This window comes from Delphinapterus leucas, unplaced genomic scaffold (assembly GCF_059928025.1).
Source record: "Delphinapterus leucas isolate spDelLeu-1000000601 "Yukka" unplaced genomic scaffold, BTC_Dleu_Yukka2 spDelLeu_asBTCV2_sq25, whole genome shotgun sequence".
NCBI lineage: Eukaryota > Metazoa > Chordata > Mammalia > Artiodactyla > Monodontidae > Delphinapterus > Delphinapterus leucas.
Genome location: NW_028322234.1, coordinates 17,757,864 through 17,775,967, shown reverse-complemented (window position 1 = coordinate 17,775,967; position 18,104 = coordinate 17,757,864). Strand labels below are relative to the sequence as shown.

Sequence of the window (18,104 nt, the reverse complement as noted above, 5' to 3'; positions counted from 1 at the left end):
AGTATGAGGCTCAGGGAGGTTCTCGGTTGGTGAAAGCATCCATGTGCCAGGATGGTGGCGCCCCCCAGTGCCACGAGGACAGAAGCTCTGCCTCCTGACCCTCTGAACCCCACCCTCTCTGCCTCTTCGTCCAGCTGTTCATCTGTATCCTTTGTCGTGCCTCTTACTGTGTGATAAACTGGAAAACACGAACGAGTAAGTGCTTCCCTGCGGAGAAGCGGGTCACGGGAACTCTGGTTTACAGCTGGCGGGTGTGTGAGGTGGGGACAGACCTGTGACGGAGCCCTCAGCCTGTGGGGTCTGCGCTGATGCCAGGCAGAGAGGGTCAGATCCGAACTGAGTTTTGGGACACCCAGCTGGTGTCAGGGAGTCGGTCACTGTGCGGGATGCCTGCGCTGGATGTCAGAGTGAAGGGAAATGGGGAGGTTTCCTAGACAGCCCACAGGGTGAGTCTCCTAGATTTGTGTGTTTTTTTCGAACTCTTGTTAGTTGTGAAGTATATAATGCACGTTTGTACAGCTTAAGTATCATATGATAATTATCCTAAGTTCTCCGAGGGTAATTTCCTTGCCTTGCTTATAGTTTTGTCCCTTAAATGTCCCTGAACGTCTCGCTTACTTCTGCTTGCAGGCTGGTGTCAGTGGCCGCCTCTGTCGCTCGCTGCTGCGGGGAAGGGCCACGGTGGCTTGTTCGCTTTGGTCGCCGGCAGGGGTCTGCTGTGGTTGATTTATCCTTCGGAACATCCTTCGGACTGTTGCCGGACCTCTGGGTTGTTTCCCGCCTGGGGCATTTGATGAAGCGCCCTGCGTGGGAGGGCAGTCACTGCAGCAGCATGGGCAGGAGCAGCCTTGGCCTCCAGGGCAGCGTCGCAACCACTAGAAGCGCTCCTGTGGCTCCCGTTCCCAGCAGCAGCCGCCGGGGCCTCGCCTGCCTTTACTCTTTCCTCGGCGTAGTGCCATCTGCAGCCTTTGTGACGCCGTCTGCCTGACCCTCCCAGCCTTTGCGCTGGGAGTCTGGGCGCTGGTGCCCGACAAGACCAGAATGGAGGATTTGTGGCGGCACTCTGGGGAGGCCAAGCCTCGGGAGACAGTGAGGGGGGCGCGCCCGTCCTGCCTGTGCCCACCGAGGACCCGGGCACAGCTGGGGGTCCCGGGACTCGGCCAGGGATCGGCCGCAGGGCTGCAGTCAAGCCTCAAGCTTCCCAGCCTTCGACCCCCAGCCCGTCCCCGCAGCAGAGCTCCCAGCGTAAGGCTCTCAGCTCTCCCTGACTTGGAGGAGTTATTCACAGGGCACAGTCCGGGCCCTGGGCGCAGTGGGTGGCCAGGCTGTGGGCGGTGGCAGTTGTGAGGACCAAGTCTGTAGTGGGCTGTGTCTGTGCGGGTCACCAGCCCTCGGGAATGCCATTTGCATAACAATTCCAGGAGGTTGAAAGGCAGGAGGGGGGAATTCCTTGCGGTGCAGTGGTTAGGACTCCGCGGTTTCACTGCTCAGGGCGTGGGTTCAATCCCTGCTCGGGGAACTAAGATCCCACAAGCCGTGCGGTGTGGCCAAAAGTATTAAACAAACAAACAAAAAAAAAACAAGGAAGGAATGGTGACCTAAGTAGACTCGATGCTGGGGTGCCCCCTTGGCACCGTGGACTCTGGGGCCTGCTCATCCCCTGGGGGGCGGCCGTCCTGGGCTCTGGGGTGTGGAGCAGCCGCCCTGGCCCCACGCACTGCCTGCCAGACCCTCCAGTCTGAGGACCAAGGACGTCCCAGGTGTGGCCTGGTCCCCTGGGGGCACGGCCGCAGAGCTGAGAGCCTTTGCGCTGGGAGCTCTGCTGGGGGGACGGGGTGGGATTCGAAGGTCGGGAAGCCTGAGACTTGACTGCGGCCCCATGGCCGAGTCCCGGCCCCCGCGGCTGTGCCCGGGTCCGCGGTGGGCACAGGCAGGACGGGCGTGCCCCCTTCGCTGTCTCCCGAAGCTCGGCCTCCCCAGAGTGCCGCCACGAATCCTCTGATCTGGTCTTGTCAGCCCCAGCGCTTACCTGGGTGCGGAGGCTCAGGGTGAGTCCTGGCGCCACCGTCGCTGTCCACTGCTGGGGGACCCCGGCGCTGAGGGTCTCTTCCTCCTCCACTTGAATGACTCGGGCCCTGGAGGCCACTGCTGGGCCGGGTCTCCGGGCCTCTGTCGCCCTGCAGGGAGGAGGGTCGCCGCTCTGGTGTAGACTAGTGCTGTGAGCATTTGCAGAACCAGAGGCGCAGGCCCTGTCGGGTCACGTGTCGCTGAATAACGTCTTTCCATTCTGGTGGCACCGAAGTGGTTTTTCTCTGTGTGGCTTTATTGAGACAGTATGGTTTATATAGCTTAGCATCCACCTGCTTGAAGTGTGAAATTCAGTGAAGGTTTTAGTGTATTTACAAAAGCGCGCAGCCGTCAGCACGATCTACCTTTACATTTCCGTCACCCCACCAGAGATGCCGTGCCCACTCTACGGTCCCCATTTCCCCTCCCCCAGCCCCCGGCCCCCACCCATCTGCTTCTGTCTCTGCCGAGGTGGGGCTCCAGTCCGAGCCGAGGGCGACTGGGTGACGAGAAGGGCCATGATTGGCCGTCAGGAGCTGCTTGCCGTGCCTGCGTGGGGTCCCCAGGGGCTGCGCGCGGGGACAAGGGGCTCGTGGGGTGGATGGGGTGGCAGTGGTCCGGATGGGCTGTCTGGCCTCTGTCCGTTGAACTGCTCAGCGCCGTGCCCTGGCTGTGTTCGTTGCTGGGATGGTGAAGGGTCCTGACCCCAGGGTGGGCCTCAGCTCGGGCTTCTACAGGAGGCCTGGCTTTTCCGGCTGCAGAGGCGTCGGCGCCCATGCCCAGCCAGGTGAGCACAGGACAGTGCCCTCCTTGTGGGTCCTGCTTGCATCTCGTCAGGAAAAGTTCTCTCGTCTCGACACTGACTCGCCTACGTTTCTGGGTTAAAATGTTAATATTTTCTTGTGGAAGCGATGGTCGTAGATGGCAGCTGGGTTGTTCTTGGCAAGGTGGATGGAATAACTGGGAGAGCCCTCCCTGGTCGTGTATCATAACGACTTCTGAAATGTTTCTGGTCTGACACTGGCATGCCCTGGAAACACTGCTGTCCTTACACCCATCTCTGGCGGCGGCGGTGGTGGTCTCAACCCATCCAAGCTCCCAAAGGTCTGAGCACTGCTGGTGCTGGTGCTCATGAGAGCAGGGTGCTGGGGCTCTGGGTCCCGAGCCGGGGCAGCTGTGGGTGGTGGCAGGACCGGCATGTTGGGACGATCCAGAGAGCACCTCTGGGAGACGGCAGGGGACGAGGCAGCAGAGATAATGTCGCCCAGGTTGTGGACGGAGCATCCAGACGATGCAGTGTCCCTCAGAGCTAAGGAGAAAGCCATCAAACCACGGAAGACACGCAGGAACCTTAAACGCACATGACCGAGAGGAAGAAGCCAGTCTGTAAAGGCTACACACTGTGATTCCAACTCTGGGACATTCTGGAAAAGGCAGGACTCTGGAAGGGGGGGAAGGATCAATGGTGCGGGGATTGGGGAGAGGAGGGATGAATGGGCGGGGCACAGAGGGGTTTTAGGGCAGTGAAACTATGCCGTGTGACGCCGTAACGGTGGATGCAGGTCAGTGTATGTGTGTGCAAACCCACAAACTAGTGAACCTCCGTCAGCTGTGGCTGCTGGGTGATAAGGACGTGTCCGTGTAGGTTCATTGGTTGTAACACACGTCGCACTGGTGGGGGATACTGCTAGTGGGGACGCTGTGCACACGTGGGGTGGGGGGTGGGAAACCTCTGCCTCCCAGTCAGTTTTGCTGTGAACCTAAATCTCTTAAAAAGAAGTCTAAAAGAGGAGTCCAGGGTCCAGCTGCATGGTTTTGCAGCCTGCCAGCACCTCAGGGTCAACGGCAGCTTCTCTGGGCCTCAGCCCTCGAGGTCTGACTCCACTCCTCTGGGAGGGCCTGGGGATCCTGGGGATTTTTAAGTGTCCCAGGGAACTCTGCTGAGCAGGCAGTATTGAAATGGCTGTTTTATTATAGCTGCCGGGTTCACATATGAGGGAAGGTTGTATCCTTTGTTCCCTGGTAAATTGTGAATCACACATCCATTTCAGTCCTATTTGCTCTGTGGTGAAGTGTGACCCTGCTCAGAACAGGCCAAGGTGTTTGAGAATTTTGTCGTGCTTGCATCTCCAATTTCTTTTTTTGAAAACAGTGTCAGTTATAAGTGTTAGCTATTTATACTTTAGATCTTAAAATATTTTTATTTCATGTTTTTGGTACAGACAGGCCTTATTTTTTTGCACTTCCCTTCGTTGTGCTTTGCAGATACTGCGTTTATCACGAATGGAAGGTCTGTGGCGACCCTGCAGGGAGCACGCGTGTCGCTGCCATTTTTCCAACAGCATTTGCTCACTTCCTCTGTGTCACATTTTGGTAATTCTCACAAGTTTTCAAACTATCTCATTATTACGTGATGGTGATCTGTAATCTGTGATCTCTAATGTTAACTCTTGCTGTTGTTTTGGGACTCCACGAACCTCACCCACGTAAGACATGACATAATCGATTGTTGAAATGACAACAAAGCATTTAGAATATTACATAACTTAGTTGATAAAGGGTTTGAGAGCATTGACTCGAACTGTGAAGGACGTTCTACTGCGGGTAAAATGCCATCAAACAGTATCGGACGCTACGGGGAAACCGTTCGTTAGAGGAAGAGGCCACCAATACGGCAGACTTCATTGTCTTATTTTAAGAAATGGCCACGGCCGCCCCGTCCACAGCATCGGGGAAGGACCCGCCACCAGCAAAAAGATTGACTCGCTAGGAATTCCCTGGCGGTCCAGTGGTTAGGACGACTTGGCGCTTTCACTGCTGAGGGCGCAGGTTCAATACCTGGTCGGGGAACTCAGATCCTGCCCCCCGCCCCCACCCCCCCAAAAAAAGATGGCTCGCTAAAGGCTCAGATGATGGTTAGCCTTTTTTAGCAATAAAGTGATTTTAATTAAGGCGTGCATGTCGTTTTTTTAGACATAATGCTACTGCACACCTGGCAGACTACGGAACAGTGTAAACGTAACTTTTACGTGTGACTTGCTTTACTGTGATATTCACTGTATTGAGGTGGTCTGAAACCCTCCCTACAATATCTCAGAGGTCTGCCTGTATAATTTCCTGGATCTAGATCATGCCTGTATACCTTGGCCATTTTTTTTTCTTTTTTTGTGAAAAGGAGAGTAAATAGTTCTTTGTTAGCAATGCTGTGTGTAAATAAGACTGCAAAGACTAATCATTCTCTCCCACGTTCCTTACTTTAACTTCATGTGTGTAACTATGTTTTAGATAAATATTTAAATACTCCCAAGGGAATATGAAACATTTTATTTATTTATTTATTTAAACATCTTTGTTGGAGTATAATTGCTTTACAGTGATGTGTTAGTTTTTGCCGTACAGCAAAGTGAATCAGCTATATGTGCACGTATATCCCCATATCCTCTCGCCCTTGCGTCTCCCTCCCACCCTCCCTACCCCACCCCCTAGGTGGTCACAAGGCACCGAGCTGATCTCCCTGTGCTATGCAGCTGCTTCCCACTGGCTATCTATTTTACATTTGGTAGTGTATGTAAGTCCATGCCACTCTCTTACTTCATCCCAGCTTACCCTTCCCCCTCCCCGTGTCCTCAAGTCCATTCTCTACGTCTGCGTCTTTATTCCTGTCCTGGCCCTAGGTTCATGAGAACCATTTTTATTTTTAGAGTCCAAATATATGTGTTAGCATATGGTATTTGTTTTTCTCTTTCTGACTTACTTCACTCTGTGTGACAGGCTCTAGGTCCATCCACCTCACTACAAATAACTCGATTTCGTTTCTCTTTATGGCTGAGTAACATTCCATTGTATATATGTGCCACATCTTCTTTATCCATTCCTCTGTTGACGGACACTTAGGTTGCTTCCATGTCCTCACTGTTGTAAATAGAGCTGCAATGAACATTGTGGTACATGGCTCTTTTTGAATTATGGTTTTTTCAGGGTATATGCCCAGTAGTGGGATTGCTGGGTCATATGGTAGTTCTGTTTTTAGTTTCTTAAGGAACCTCCACACTGTTCTCTGTAGTGGCTGTATCAATTTACATTCCCACCAACAGTGTAAGAGGGTTCCCTTTCCTCCACACCCTGTCCAGCATTTATTGTTTGTAGATTTTTTGATGATGGCCATTCTGACCGGTGTGAGGTGATACCTCATTGTAGGTTTGTTTTTTTTTTTGGTATGCGGGCCTCTCACTGTTGTGGCCTCTCCTGTTGCAGAGCACAGGCTCCAGACGCGCAGGCTCAGCGGCCATAGCTCACAGGCCCAGCTGCTCCGCGGCATGTGGGATCTTCCCAGACCGGGGCACGAACCCGTGTCCCCTGCATCGGCAGGCGGACTCTCAACCACTGCGCCACCAGGGAAGCCCTCATTGTAGTTTTGATTTGCATTTATCTAATGATTAGTGATGTTGAGCATCTTTTCATGTGTTTGTTGGCAATCTGTATATATTCTTTGGAGAAATGTCTATTTAGGTCTTCTGCCCATTTTTTGGATTTTTTTTTTTTTTTGATATTGAGCTGCATGAGCTGCATGTATATTTTGGAGATTAATCCTTTATCAGTTGCTTCATTTGCAAATATTTTCTACCATTCTGAGGGTTGTCTTTTCGTCTTTTTTATGGTTTCCTTTGCCGTGCAAAAGCTTTTAAGTTTCATTAGGTCCCATTTGTTTATTTTTGTTTTTATTTCCATTTTTCTAGGAGGTGGGTCTAAAAGGATCTTGCTGTGATTTATGTCATAGAGTGTTCTGCCTATGTTTTCCTCTAAGAGTTTTATAGTGTCTGGCCTTACATTTAGGTCTTTAATCCATTTTGAGTTTATTTTTCTGTATGGTGTTAGGAAGTGTTCTAATTTCAGTTTTTTACATGTAGCTGTCCAGTTTTCCCAGCACCACTTATTGAAGAGGCTGTCTTTTCTCCATTATATACTCTTGCCTCCTTTATCAAAGATTAGGTGACCATATGTGCGTGGGTTTATCTCTGGGCTTTCTATCCTCTTCCATTGATCTATATTTCTGTTTTTGTGCCATTACCATACTGTCTTGATTACTGTAGCTTGGTAGTATAGTCTGAAGTCAGGAAGCCTTATTCCTCCAGCTCCATTTTTCTTTCTCAAGATTGTTTTGGCTATTTGTGGTCTTCTGTGTTTCCATACAAATTGTGCAGTTTTTTGTTCTAGTTCTGTGAAAAATGCCATTGGTAGTTGATAGGGATTGGACTGAATCTGTAGATTGCTTTGGATAGTACAGTCATTTTCGCAGTGTTGATTCTTTCAATCCAAGAACATGGTATATCTCTCCATCTGTTTGTATCATCTTTAATTTCTTTCATCAGTGTCTCATAGTTTTCTGCATACAGGTCTTTTGTCTCCTTAGGTAGGTTTATTCCTAGGTATTTTATTCTTTTTGTTGCAATGGTAAATGGGAGTGTTTCCTTAATTTCTCTTTCAGATTTTTCATCATTAGTATATAGGAATGCAAGAGATTTCTGTGCATTAATTTTGTATCCTGCTACTCTACCAAATTCATTGATTAGCTCTAGTAGTTTTCTGGTAGCATCTTTAGGATTCGCTATGTATAGTATCATGTCATCTGTAAACAGTGACAGTTTTACTTCTTCTTTTCCAATTTGGATTCCTTTTATTTCTTTTTCTTCTCTGCTGTGGCTAAAACTTCCAAAACTATGTTGAATAATAGTGTGAGAGTGGGCACCCTTGTCTTGTTCCTGATCTTAGTGGAAATGGTTTCAGTTTTTCACCATTGAGAATGATGTTGGCTGTGGGTTTGTCATATATGGCCTTTATTATGTTGAGGTAGTTTCCCTCTGTGCCTACTTTCTGGAGAGTTTTTATCATAAATGGGTGTTGAATTTTGTCAAAAGCTTTTTCTGCATCTATTGAGATTATCATATGGTTTTTATCCTTCAATTTGTTCATATGGTGTCTCACAGTGATTGATTTGGGTATACTGAAGAATCCTTGCATTCCTGGCATAAACCCCACTTGATCATGGTGTATGATTCTTTTAATGTGCTGTTGGATTCTGTTTGGTAGTGTTTTGTTGAGGACCTTTGCATCTGTGTTCATCAGAGATACTGGCCTGTAGTTTTTTTGTGTGACATCTTTGTCTGGTTTTGGTATCAGGGTGATGGTGGCCCCGTAGAATGAGTTTGGAAGTATTCCTCCCTCTGCTATATTTTGGAAGAGTTTGAGAAGAATAGGTATTAGCTCTTCTCTAAATGTTTCATAGAATTCGCCTGTGGAGCCATCTGGTCCCCGGCTTTTGTTTGTTGGAAGATTTTTAATCACAGTTTCAATTTCACTGCTTGTGATTGGTCTGTTTGTATTTTCTGTTTCTTCCGGTTCAGTCTCGGAAGGTTGTGCTTTTCTAAGAATTTGTCCATTTCTTCCAGGTTGTTCATTTTATTGGCATATAGTTGCTTGTAGTAATCTCTAATGATCCTTTGTATTTCTGCAGTGTCAGTTGTTACTTTTTCATTTCTAATTCTGTTGATTTGAGTCTTCTCCCTTTTTTTTTTGATTAGTGTGGCTAATGGTTTATCAATTTTGTTTATCTTCTCAGAGCCAGCTTTTAGTTTTATTGACCTTTGCTATTGTTTCGTTTATTTCTTTTTCATTGATTTCTGATCTGATCTTTATTACTTCTTTCCTTCTGCTAACTTTGGGTTTTGTTTGTTCTTTCTCTCATTGCTTTAGGTGTAAGTTTAGGTTGTTTGTTTGAGATTTTTCTTATTTCTTGAGGTAGGATTGTACTGGTATAAGCTTCCCTCTTAGAACTGCTTTGGCTGCATCCCATAGGTTTTGGGTCATCATGTTTTCATTGTCATTTGTTTTGAGGTATTTTTTGGTTTCCTCTTTGATTTCTTCAGTGATCTCTTGGTTATTTAGCAGTGTATTGTTTAGCCTCCATGTGTTTGTGTTTTTTGCAGTTTTTTTTCCTGTAATTGATATGTAGTCTCATAACGTTGTGGTTGGAAAAGATGCTTGATACGATTTCAATTTTTTTAAATTTACCAAGGCTTGATTTGTGACCCAAGAGATGGTCTGTCCTGGAGAATGTTCCATGAGCACTTGAGAAGAAAGTGTATTCTGTTGTTATTGGATGGAATGTCCTATAAATATCAATTAAGTCCATCTTGTTTAATGTGTCATCTAAAGCTTGTGTTTCCTTATTTATTTTCATTTTGGATTATCTGTCCATTGGTGAAAGTGAGGTGTTAAAATCCCTTACTATAATTGTTACTGTTGATTTCCCCTTTTCTGGCTGTTAGCATTTGCCTTATGTATTGAGGTGCTCCTATGTTGAGTGCATAAATATTTACAGTTGTATCTTCTTGGATTAATCCCTTGATCATTATGTAGTGTCCTTCCTTGTCTCTTGTAATAGTCTTTATTTTAAAGTCTATTTTGTCTGATATGAGAATTGCTACTCCAGCTTTCTTTTGATTTCTGTTTGCATGGAATATCTTTTTCCATCCCCTCACTTTCAGTCTGTATGTGTCCCTAGGTCTGAAGTGGGTCTCTTGTAGACAGCATATATATGGGTCTTGTTTTTGTATCCATTCAGCCAGTCTGTGTCTTTTGGTTGGAGCATTTAATCCATTTACATTTAAGATAATTTTTTTTAATTTATTTTTAAATTTATTTTTGGCTGCACTGGGTCTTTGAGTGCAGGCTTTCTCTAGTTGCGGTGAGCAGAGGCTACTCTTCGTTGCGGTGCGCGGGCTTCTCATTGCGGTGGCTTCTCTTGTGGACCACAGGCTCTAGGTGTGCGGGCTTCAATAGTTGTGACACGTGGGCTCAGTAGTTGTGGCTCGCGGTTTCTAGAGCGCAGGCTCAGTAGTTGTAGCACACGGGCTTAGTTGCTCTGCGGCATGTGGGATCTTCCCGGACCAGGGCTTGAACCCCTGTCCCCTGCATTGGCAAGCAGATTCTTAACCACTGCGCCACCAGGGAAGCCCTAAGGTAATTATTGATATGTATGTTCCTATTACCATTTTCTGAATTGTTTTGGGTTTGTTATTGTATGTCTTTTCCTTTTCTTGTGTTTCCTGCCTAGAGAAGTTCCTTTAGCATTTGTTGTGAAGCCGGTTTGGTGGTGCTGAATTCTCTTAACTTTTGCTTATCTGTAAAGGTTTTAATTTTTCCGTCAAATCTGAATGAGATCCTTGATGGGTAGAATAACCTAGGTTGTAGGTTTTTCCCTTTCATCACTTTAAATATGTCCTGCCATTCCCTTCTGGCTTGCAGAGTTTCCACTGAAAAATCAGTTGTTAACCTTATGGGCATTCCCTTGTATGTTGTTTGTTGCTTTCCCCTTGCTGCTTTCAATATTTTTTCTTTGTATTTAATCTTTGATACTTTGATTAATATGTGTCTCTCAGCATGTTTGTCTTTGGGTTTATCTTGTTTGGTACTACTCTCTGTGCTTCCTGGACTTGATTGACTATTTCCTTCCCATGTTAGGGAAGTTTTTGACTATAATCTCTTCAAATATTTTCTCAGACCCTTTCTTTTTCTCTTTTCTTCTGGAAACCCCTGTAATTCGAATGTTGGTGCTTTAATGTTGTCCCAGAGGTCTCTGAGATTGTCTTCAATTCTTTTCATTCTTTTTTCTTTATTCTGCTCCCTGGCAGTTATTTCCACCATTTTATCTTCTGGCTCACTTATCCGTTCTTCTGCCTCAGTTATTCTGTTATTGATTCATCCTAGAGTATTTTAATTTCAATAGTTGTGTTGTTCATCACTGTTTGTTTGCTCTTTAGTTCTTATAGATCCTTTTTAAATGTTTCTCATATTTTCTCCATTCTGTTTCTGAGATTTTGGATCATCTTTACTATCATTACTCTAAATTCTTTTTCAGGTAGGTTACCTGTTTTGTTTTTATTTATTTGACCTTGTAGGTTTTTACCTTGCTCCTTCGTCTGAAACGAATTTTTTTGTCCTCTTTTTTTTTTTTGGATGGTTGGTGCTGTATTCCTGTCTTACTGATTGTTTGTCCTGAGACGTCCAGCACTGGAGTTTGCAGGCAGTTGGATAGAGCTGGGTCTTGGTGCTGAGATGAGGACCTCCGGGAGGCCTCACTCTGATTGATATTGAATATCTGATTGATATTCCTCAGAGGTCTGAGGTTTTCTGTTAGTCCAGCGGTTTGGACTTGGAGCTCCCACCATAGGAGCTCCGGCCCGACCTCCCACCTGGGAACCAAGATTCCCCAAGCATTGTGGTGCAATAAGAAAAATTAAAAAAAAGAAGAAGACAGAAAAAAAGGAGCAGTACAATATCAAAGAATAAAAAACAAAATAAAATTAGAGAGATAAAAAATATATTAGGAAAAATAAAACTATAATGGAAACAACCGGTCGCTGGGGGTTCCTCCTGTCCCCTTAGGTGTCTGTGGTCCCCCACCGGTGCCTGGTAGGTGCTCTTAGTTGTGAGGAGGTGCGAATTCCACGTCCTTCTAGTATGCCATCTTGACTCCGCCCTCCTGAAACATTATTTTAATATTTTACAACCCATTCCTCCCTTTTCCTGCCTGTAGGAACCATGAGCCTGTGCACTTGTCCTATAGCTAAAAACTAGTGTTGAGTCTGGGTCTTCCTGCAGGTTAACCACTTCCTGTGGGCTCATTTGTCGTCCCCGTGGGTGCTCCGAGGTGCAGGGATGTTACTGTGCCTTCATTCCTGAGGGGTGTTCTTGGATGGAGAGCCCTGGGCCTGGAGTCCTCCCACCTCCCTCAGCCCCCTGCTCCCCTGTAGCAGCACACCCTTTTCCTCTGGCTCCTCTGAAGAATTTCTCCTTATATTCAGTTTTCAGCAGTTTGCCTGTGATATGTGTGGGTGTGATTTTCTTTTATATTTCCTGTTTTGGGGGGGCGGTGCTGGGCTTCTTCAAATTGTAAGTTTATGTCTTTCACCAAATTTGGGGAAGTTTGAGCTGTTAGGTTTTCATATATTTTCTCTGTCCTTCCTCTCCTGGGACCCCAGTGGTACACACGCTACCACCTCTGGTGTACCACAGCCTTGCCTGACTTTCCTCCCTTCAGAATGGGTGGGCCCTGTTGTTCCCTGTTCTTCTCAGCTCCAGCTCCCCGTCCAGTCCACGCAGTGCCTGTTCTACCTCAGAAATTGTTTTTCATTTCTAGGGTTTCCATCTGGTTGTTTTGTGTCACTTTCCTTTCTCTGCTGAGATTTCCTCTTTTTCTATTCATTAGGAGCATATTTTCTTTTTGGTCATGAGAGCATGGTTACAGTTGCTGTGTTGAAATCTCAGCACACGAATGTGTTCATCATCACCAGGATCACCTCAGGGCCTGTCTTCATTGGCCGTCTCTTTTTTTCCTTGGGTATAGGTTAGGTTATGTTTTCCTGTTTCTTTTTTTATTATTTAATTAACTAATTAATTTTTGGCTGTGTTGGGTCTTTGTTGCTGCATGCGGGCTTTTCTCTGGTTGTGGCGAGCAGGGGCTACTCTTCATTGTGGTGCATGACCTTTTTCATTGTGGTGGTTTCTCTTGTTGCGGAGCACGGGCTCTAGGCGTGTGGGCTTTAGTAGCTGTGGCTCGTGGGCTCTAGAGCGCAGGCTCAGTAGTTGTGGCACACGGGCTTAGTTGCTCTGCGGCATGTGGGATCTTCCTGGACCAGGGCTCGAACCCGTGTCCCTTGCATTGGCAGGCGGATTCTTAACCACTGCACCACCAGGGAAGTCCTTCCTGTTTCTAATTTGAATAATTTGGGCTTGTGACCCGGACATTGTGGCTGGTATGTTGTAGTCACTGGATTCTGTTGTATTCTCAGTAGAGTGTTGGTTTTGCAGAGAGGGGATGTGTTTTAGGGGCAGTGAGCTTGTCTGCGCTGGAAGTTCGGCTCAGCCTCTCCTACAGTGGGCAGGAGGCCACTGGAGTGCTGCGGTGGGTGCAAAGTTCACGTGAGGATGTGCCACCCCCTGCCCCCACTCCCCCCTCACTTCCCAGCAGCTGCGTTTGCCCAGGCTGCTCCCTGCTCTGCGTGGCTCTCAGGATCAAAGCCGGGGCAGGACCAGTGGTCTCGCCTGTCCTGTGCTGCCCGGACATTTGTCTCCAAACAGTGCTGGTGGGAGGCGTGGTCTGACGGTGGCTGCGCAGACATTACCAGGAGCGGACTCTGCCTGGCTTCCTGAAAGCTGAGAGGTCATTGGGCCACCTAGAAAATAGATTTGTGCAGAGAGTGCACCGTGTTGGCCGTTCACCAGCGGACGGACATCTGGGCGTTGAGGGGCCAGCGTGTGTGTGTGCGTGCGCGTGCACCAGTTTGCACCTGGGACCTGCAGACCATCTCCCACAGCGGTGTGTGCTGGGCCTGTTCTCCCACGCTTGGGATCATCTCTCTGTTCTTTCCCTTTTGAATCATTAACAGCACATCCAGGGTGCATGAAGGGGTTATCGTGCACTGGGATGGGAACTGAGGCGCCTGGGGGATTAGTAACTGGAAGCCCGTTGGAAGGATCTGGTGACCCATGTTCCATTGTCCGACTCTTGGTCATGGAATATTCATCAGACGCTCGCTGAGAGCGCTCTCAGGGTGGCGCCTTCCCGGAGAGCCTGTGCTGGGCCTACGAGTGGTCTGGGGTGACGTGGGAGGAGGGTGCAGCCACTTGGGCGAGGTCACTGAGCTCGCTAGCCTGGCAGGTTTAGGCGATGCCACTGTTGGTGGGTGATGGGAGCGCGGGGCACCACACTCCTCCCAGCCCTGAGTGATGACCCGTCTCTGGGCAGGGCTGGGCTCTCCTGAGACTGCCAATGGGACTTCTGTGCGGCTCTGGGGGTGGAGCCTTGCGCCCCATGGGGCACATTCCTCGCTCTGGACCGCGTGTGTCGGTACTGACCTTTTGATCCGTGTTTTAGTACAAGTGCTGGGGTAGTGAGGAAACTGAAGAGAATCGAAAAGGTGTCCACACAGGCGCCTGTATACACACATCCACGGCAGTGTGCGTCACGGGAGCCAGAAAGTGGGAAGGATCCAAGCCCTTGCGCTGCTGGGTGGGTGGACACGCATGATGGCAGCGCAGCCAAGCACTGACACGCTGCAGCGTCCGTCATAAGGAGGCCAGCAGGGCGTGCACACAGACCCCGTCAGACAGGCCCTGAGAAGCCTGCGGGAGAGGCTGCCTAGAGAAGGGCCTCAGCGAAGGGGGATCCCGAGGGGAGCCCGCGGTGCCCCCGCCAGTGTGGCTGGTCCTGGGAGGAGCCGGGGGTCCCGGGGGCTGGAGGTGTTCACCCTCCCACCCCCGGCGGCTCTCACCTGCGCCCATGCCATCTGGCCCATCTAGGCCTTAGGCGCCTCGGCGCTCTTCTTCGGTGGCCAGCCCCAGAGCAAGCGAGAGGCCTGCGAGGGGCCCTCCCAGGGGACCCATGGGTGCTCCTGCCCACGGGGGGCAGCGCTGCACATGGGCAGTGAGCCCCGGCCCTGCAGGAGCTGGAAGGCACCAGTGCGCTCACCTGGACGGGGGCATGGAGGGGGGTCAAATGAGTGGAGTTATGTGAAGCGCTGTGGCAGGTGCCTGGGGGGAGGCCCCGGCGTGGCCTGTCACCTGCTGGGCCCCGGCTCTGTGATGTGTGCGGTGTGGGGAAGGAGAATGGCTGCCCGGGCCAGTACTGAACCCGGGCCGCGTGGAGGTGGATGGGAGGGGCCCAACAGGCACGGTTCCTGGGGTGGCCAGGCCCTTCCTGCTGTGGGTGCCAGTGGGGCCCCCAGCGTGGGTGGCTGTGCTGGGCGGGGCTCCTGGCCTCCCCGGTCACGGCAGCATGGGACCGAGGTGGACCTGCCGCCCCTGGCCATGCGGGCTGAGGGATGGGCCTTTGGCGCTGGGACGTGGGATCTCTTCTGGGCTTGCAGTTTCTCTTGTTCACAGCTGGTTAAAGGGCTAAACTGGAGGACTAAGAACTTTTCCGTGTCTTAATGCTCTGTGTTGGAATGGTTACTCTTTTTTTTCTAAGTTTTAAAACTTTTCATCATAGAAACTGTCAGATATACACACGAGTAGGGGAAGCAGAATCCCGCAGCTCAGTGTGCCTGCTTTAGGCTAGATCAGCCCAGGCCACTCCTGTTCTCTCGCGGCCCCCCGCCCCTTGGGAGGAGAGCTTTGGGGGATCCCAGGCAGCTTATTGCACTGACAGGGCTTTTCAGGATAACAGCCTTGTTATCATTCACATACCATTCAGCTCACCCCTTTAATATGTGTAATTCAGTGGTTTTTAGTATAGTCACAGAGTTCTGTTGAATTCCAGAGCATTCCATCACCCTCCCTCTCCCCCTCCCCCAGCCCCTGACAACCAGGACTCCCCTCTGCCTCTCTGGAGTTGCCTGCTCTGGACGTTTCATCTAAATGGAATTGCACACTGTGTGACCTCTTGTGTCTGGCTTCTTTAGGTTTTAGCCAGACACTTGCAACTTTTCAATTTTTTTTTCCTTTTAGGCAAAATATATCTCTCAGTGCATTGATGAAATCAAGCAAGAGCTGAAGCAAGACAACATTGCAGTGAAAGCAAATGCGGTCTGCAAGCTGACCTACGTGAGTGCCGGGCCGCTCGCTCTGTCAGGCCGGGTCTGGCTCCAGCATCCCCCTGCTGTCTGTCCATCCGCCCCACCATCACTGATGGACACCATCCGCTCCAGGCGTCAGCCTGGGGGCACACGCCGGGCTGACTTGGGGTGGAGGGCGAGGCATGCGTGAGGATCACGTGGCACAGGGCAAGCTGGGGCCCCATCCAGTGGGCCTTTCCCACATGGAGGGGCGGGAGCGCCCCTGCTTTCACGACTGCCCTGTGGGCTGGGCCCCGAAACCTGGTGGGTGGAACCCTGCAGTTCCCTGGTCGGGGTGTGAGCCTGGGCCAGGCACCCCATGCTGGCCTCCCCCGGTCAGAGAAGGGAGATGAACGGCCTGCCCGTTTACCGGTCCTTGTGGGGAATTTTAACCCATGTAACGCTGGTATTTTCAACAGCAGGTGTTTATTTATCAGGGGCATTATTTTAGTGTGTTATTAACCTGTCACTTTGGTTTTAAATGTGAAGACTCACCTGTCAGAAAAAGAAATGAATCTCCCCAGAGTGTATGGGGGTGGGGAGCTGGGGCAGGTGCGTGAGAATCGGCCTCTTTCCTCCGCAGCTGCAGATGCTAGGATATGACATCAGCTGGGCCGCCTTCAACATCATAGAAGTGATGAGCGCCTCCAAGTTCACATTCAAGGTGAAGGGAACCAGCTCGCTCTGGGGCCTGAGCCCTGTGGGTGGGGTCCTGGGGGAGGAGGGCGTCCGTCCTGTGACGCAGGCCATGCTGGGAGGGCACACAGTGACAGACACCAGCGACCCATTCCCATCACCACTTCTGTCCAGTTAGGTCTTAGCACTACTGCATCACGTTTTTCTTTCCATTTTAAGTAGTGTCAGTGAAATTCGGGTTTGTAGGGTTGGTTATGTGTTTCATAATACAGATTAAATTTGTGACTTTTCAAAAAAATAAGCAGACACTGATCGTCTCCCTGAGAGGCCACCACTTGTCATTTGTCCCATTGTCTCTTAGGACCCTCTAGCGTTTTTTCTTGGCGTCTCAGCGATCCTACTCGTGCGCAGTTTGGGACATTGTTTTCTTCTTACTTGATATCGTAACAAATAAGCATGTCTTCTGCTTTAGTAAATGTTCTGAAAAGCGGTTTTTAGTGCCCACAGCCCATTTGGGGGTGTCCCGTGGCTTTCCTGGCTTGGCTCAGTTTTCCTTGGGAACACACACCCTGCGGCGGCTGAGGCTGTGTCCTGCCGACGGGTCACTGCCGAGGGCGGGTTCCCGTCCTCCTGAAGGACACAGTTGTCCTGCCTGCCGGTTACTCTTGGTGAAGAAACGAAATGCCGTATTTGCCAAGATTGGGCCAGTGCTCTGCACGTGTGTTTAAGTATCACATGCACGTGTGGGTGTGACTTTAGGTTACACTCAGCCTGAGTTTAGGCGCTTGTGATGACTTACTCCGTCAGGCCGTAACAGCAGCTCCCGCTGCCAAGAAGGCAGTGAGGATGCACACGTTAGCGACAGGATGTGCTTGGCAACCCCTGAAATACACTGTGCTCCAGAGACCATATGCCTGGGACAGGGCGAGGGGTGCCCTCCTCCTGGTTTGTGACGGGCCAGCTGCTTGGCGTGAAGCTCAGGAGGGCTGGGTGCTTCCCCGAGGACGCCCAGCCCCCTTGTCACCCCTGACGTCTCCATTTGTTCCACTCACAGCGAATCGGCTACCTCGCTGCTTCCCAGTGCTTTCATGAAGGGACCGACGTCATCATGCTGACCACCAACCAGATCCGCAAGGTAGGCCCCTCCTGTGGGAGCAGGTTAGCGGGCAGATGGACAGCCTTCTGCGATCCTCGGAAATGGGAAAAGGGACGGCGGGGCATGCGGGGCTTTCCTCTCTCGTGTTCCCCCCTTGGCGACGGGGGCTGCCCCCTCGGTCACTCCTTTTTTCAGCCCCTTTCCCCTCTTTTGGGGGCGCCTGCTGAGGGATCGCCCCTCCCAGCGTGGGGGCCTTTGTGCCCACTGAGTCTTGTGAGTCGGACCAGGTGCGTCTCTCGGCCCCGTGTGGTATTCTATGCTCTTCAGTGAGAGCACTGAGTAGTCAGCTCTTCCTTGGCCTCAGGACTTTGAGTATCTCTTGTCTCCCGCCTCGCTGCAAGTGGTCAGAGCGGGTGTCAGAGGCACCCTTTCCCACCCCAGACCCCACATCGGACCCTGTGGCCCGGGGCTCTCAGACAGCTGGCGCCAAGGTCGGGGTAGAGCTGTTGTGGTCGCCCCGCAGGTGGCTGGTGTCGGGGCTCCAAGCGGGCGCTGCAGGGCAGGCTGCAGGGCTCCTCTTCATTGCAGTGCGTGGGCTTCTCATGGCGGTGGCCTCTCTTGTTGCGGAGCACGGGCTCTAGGTGTGCGGGCTTCAGTAGTTGTGGCACATGGGCTCAGTAGTTGTGGCTCGC

The 18,104-nt window shown here is 50.3% G+C and overlaps 1 protein-coding gene across 9 annotated transcripts in view; it reads left to right on the top strand.

Moving 5' to 3' along the window:
• The window catches only part of AP3D1 (adaptor related protein complex 3 subunit delta 1), a 44,837-nt gene that overhangs the window by 5,777 nt on the left and 20,956 nt on the right, over window positions 1-18,104 (top strand). For 6 of the 9 annotated variants that reach the window (XM_089905721.1, XM_089905718.1, XM_089905720.1 and 3 more), the window contains exons 2-5: window positions 4,333-4,440; window positions 15,574-15,669; window positions 16,264-16,344; window positions 17,371-17,451. In XM_089905721.1, coding sequence (XP_089761847.1) covers window positions 4,333-4,440; window positions 15,574-15,669; window positions 16,264-16,344; window positions 17,371-17,451 — 366 coding nt within the window. Of the gene's footprint in view, window positions 1-4,332; window positions 4,441-15,573; window positions 15,670-16,263; window positions 16,345-17,370; window positions 17,452-18,104 lie in introns of those variants that run through there. The other 3 variants (XM_022557057.3, XM_089905723.1, XM_022557059.3) reach the window with 2 other exon arrangements.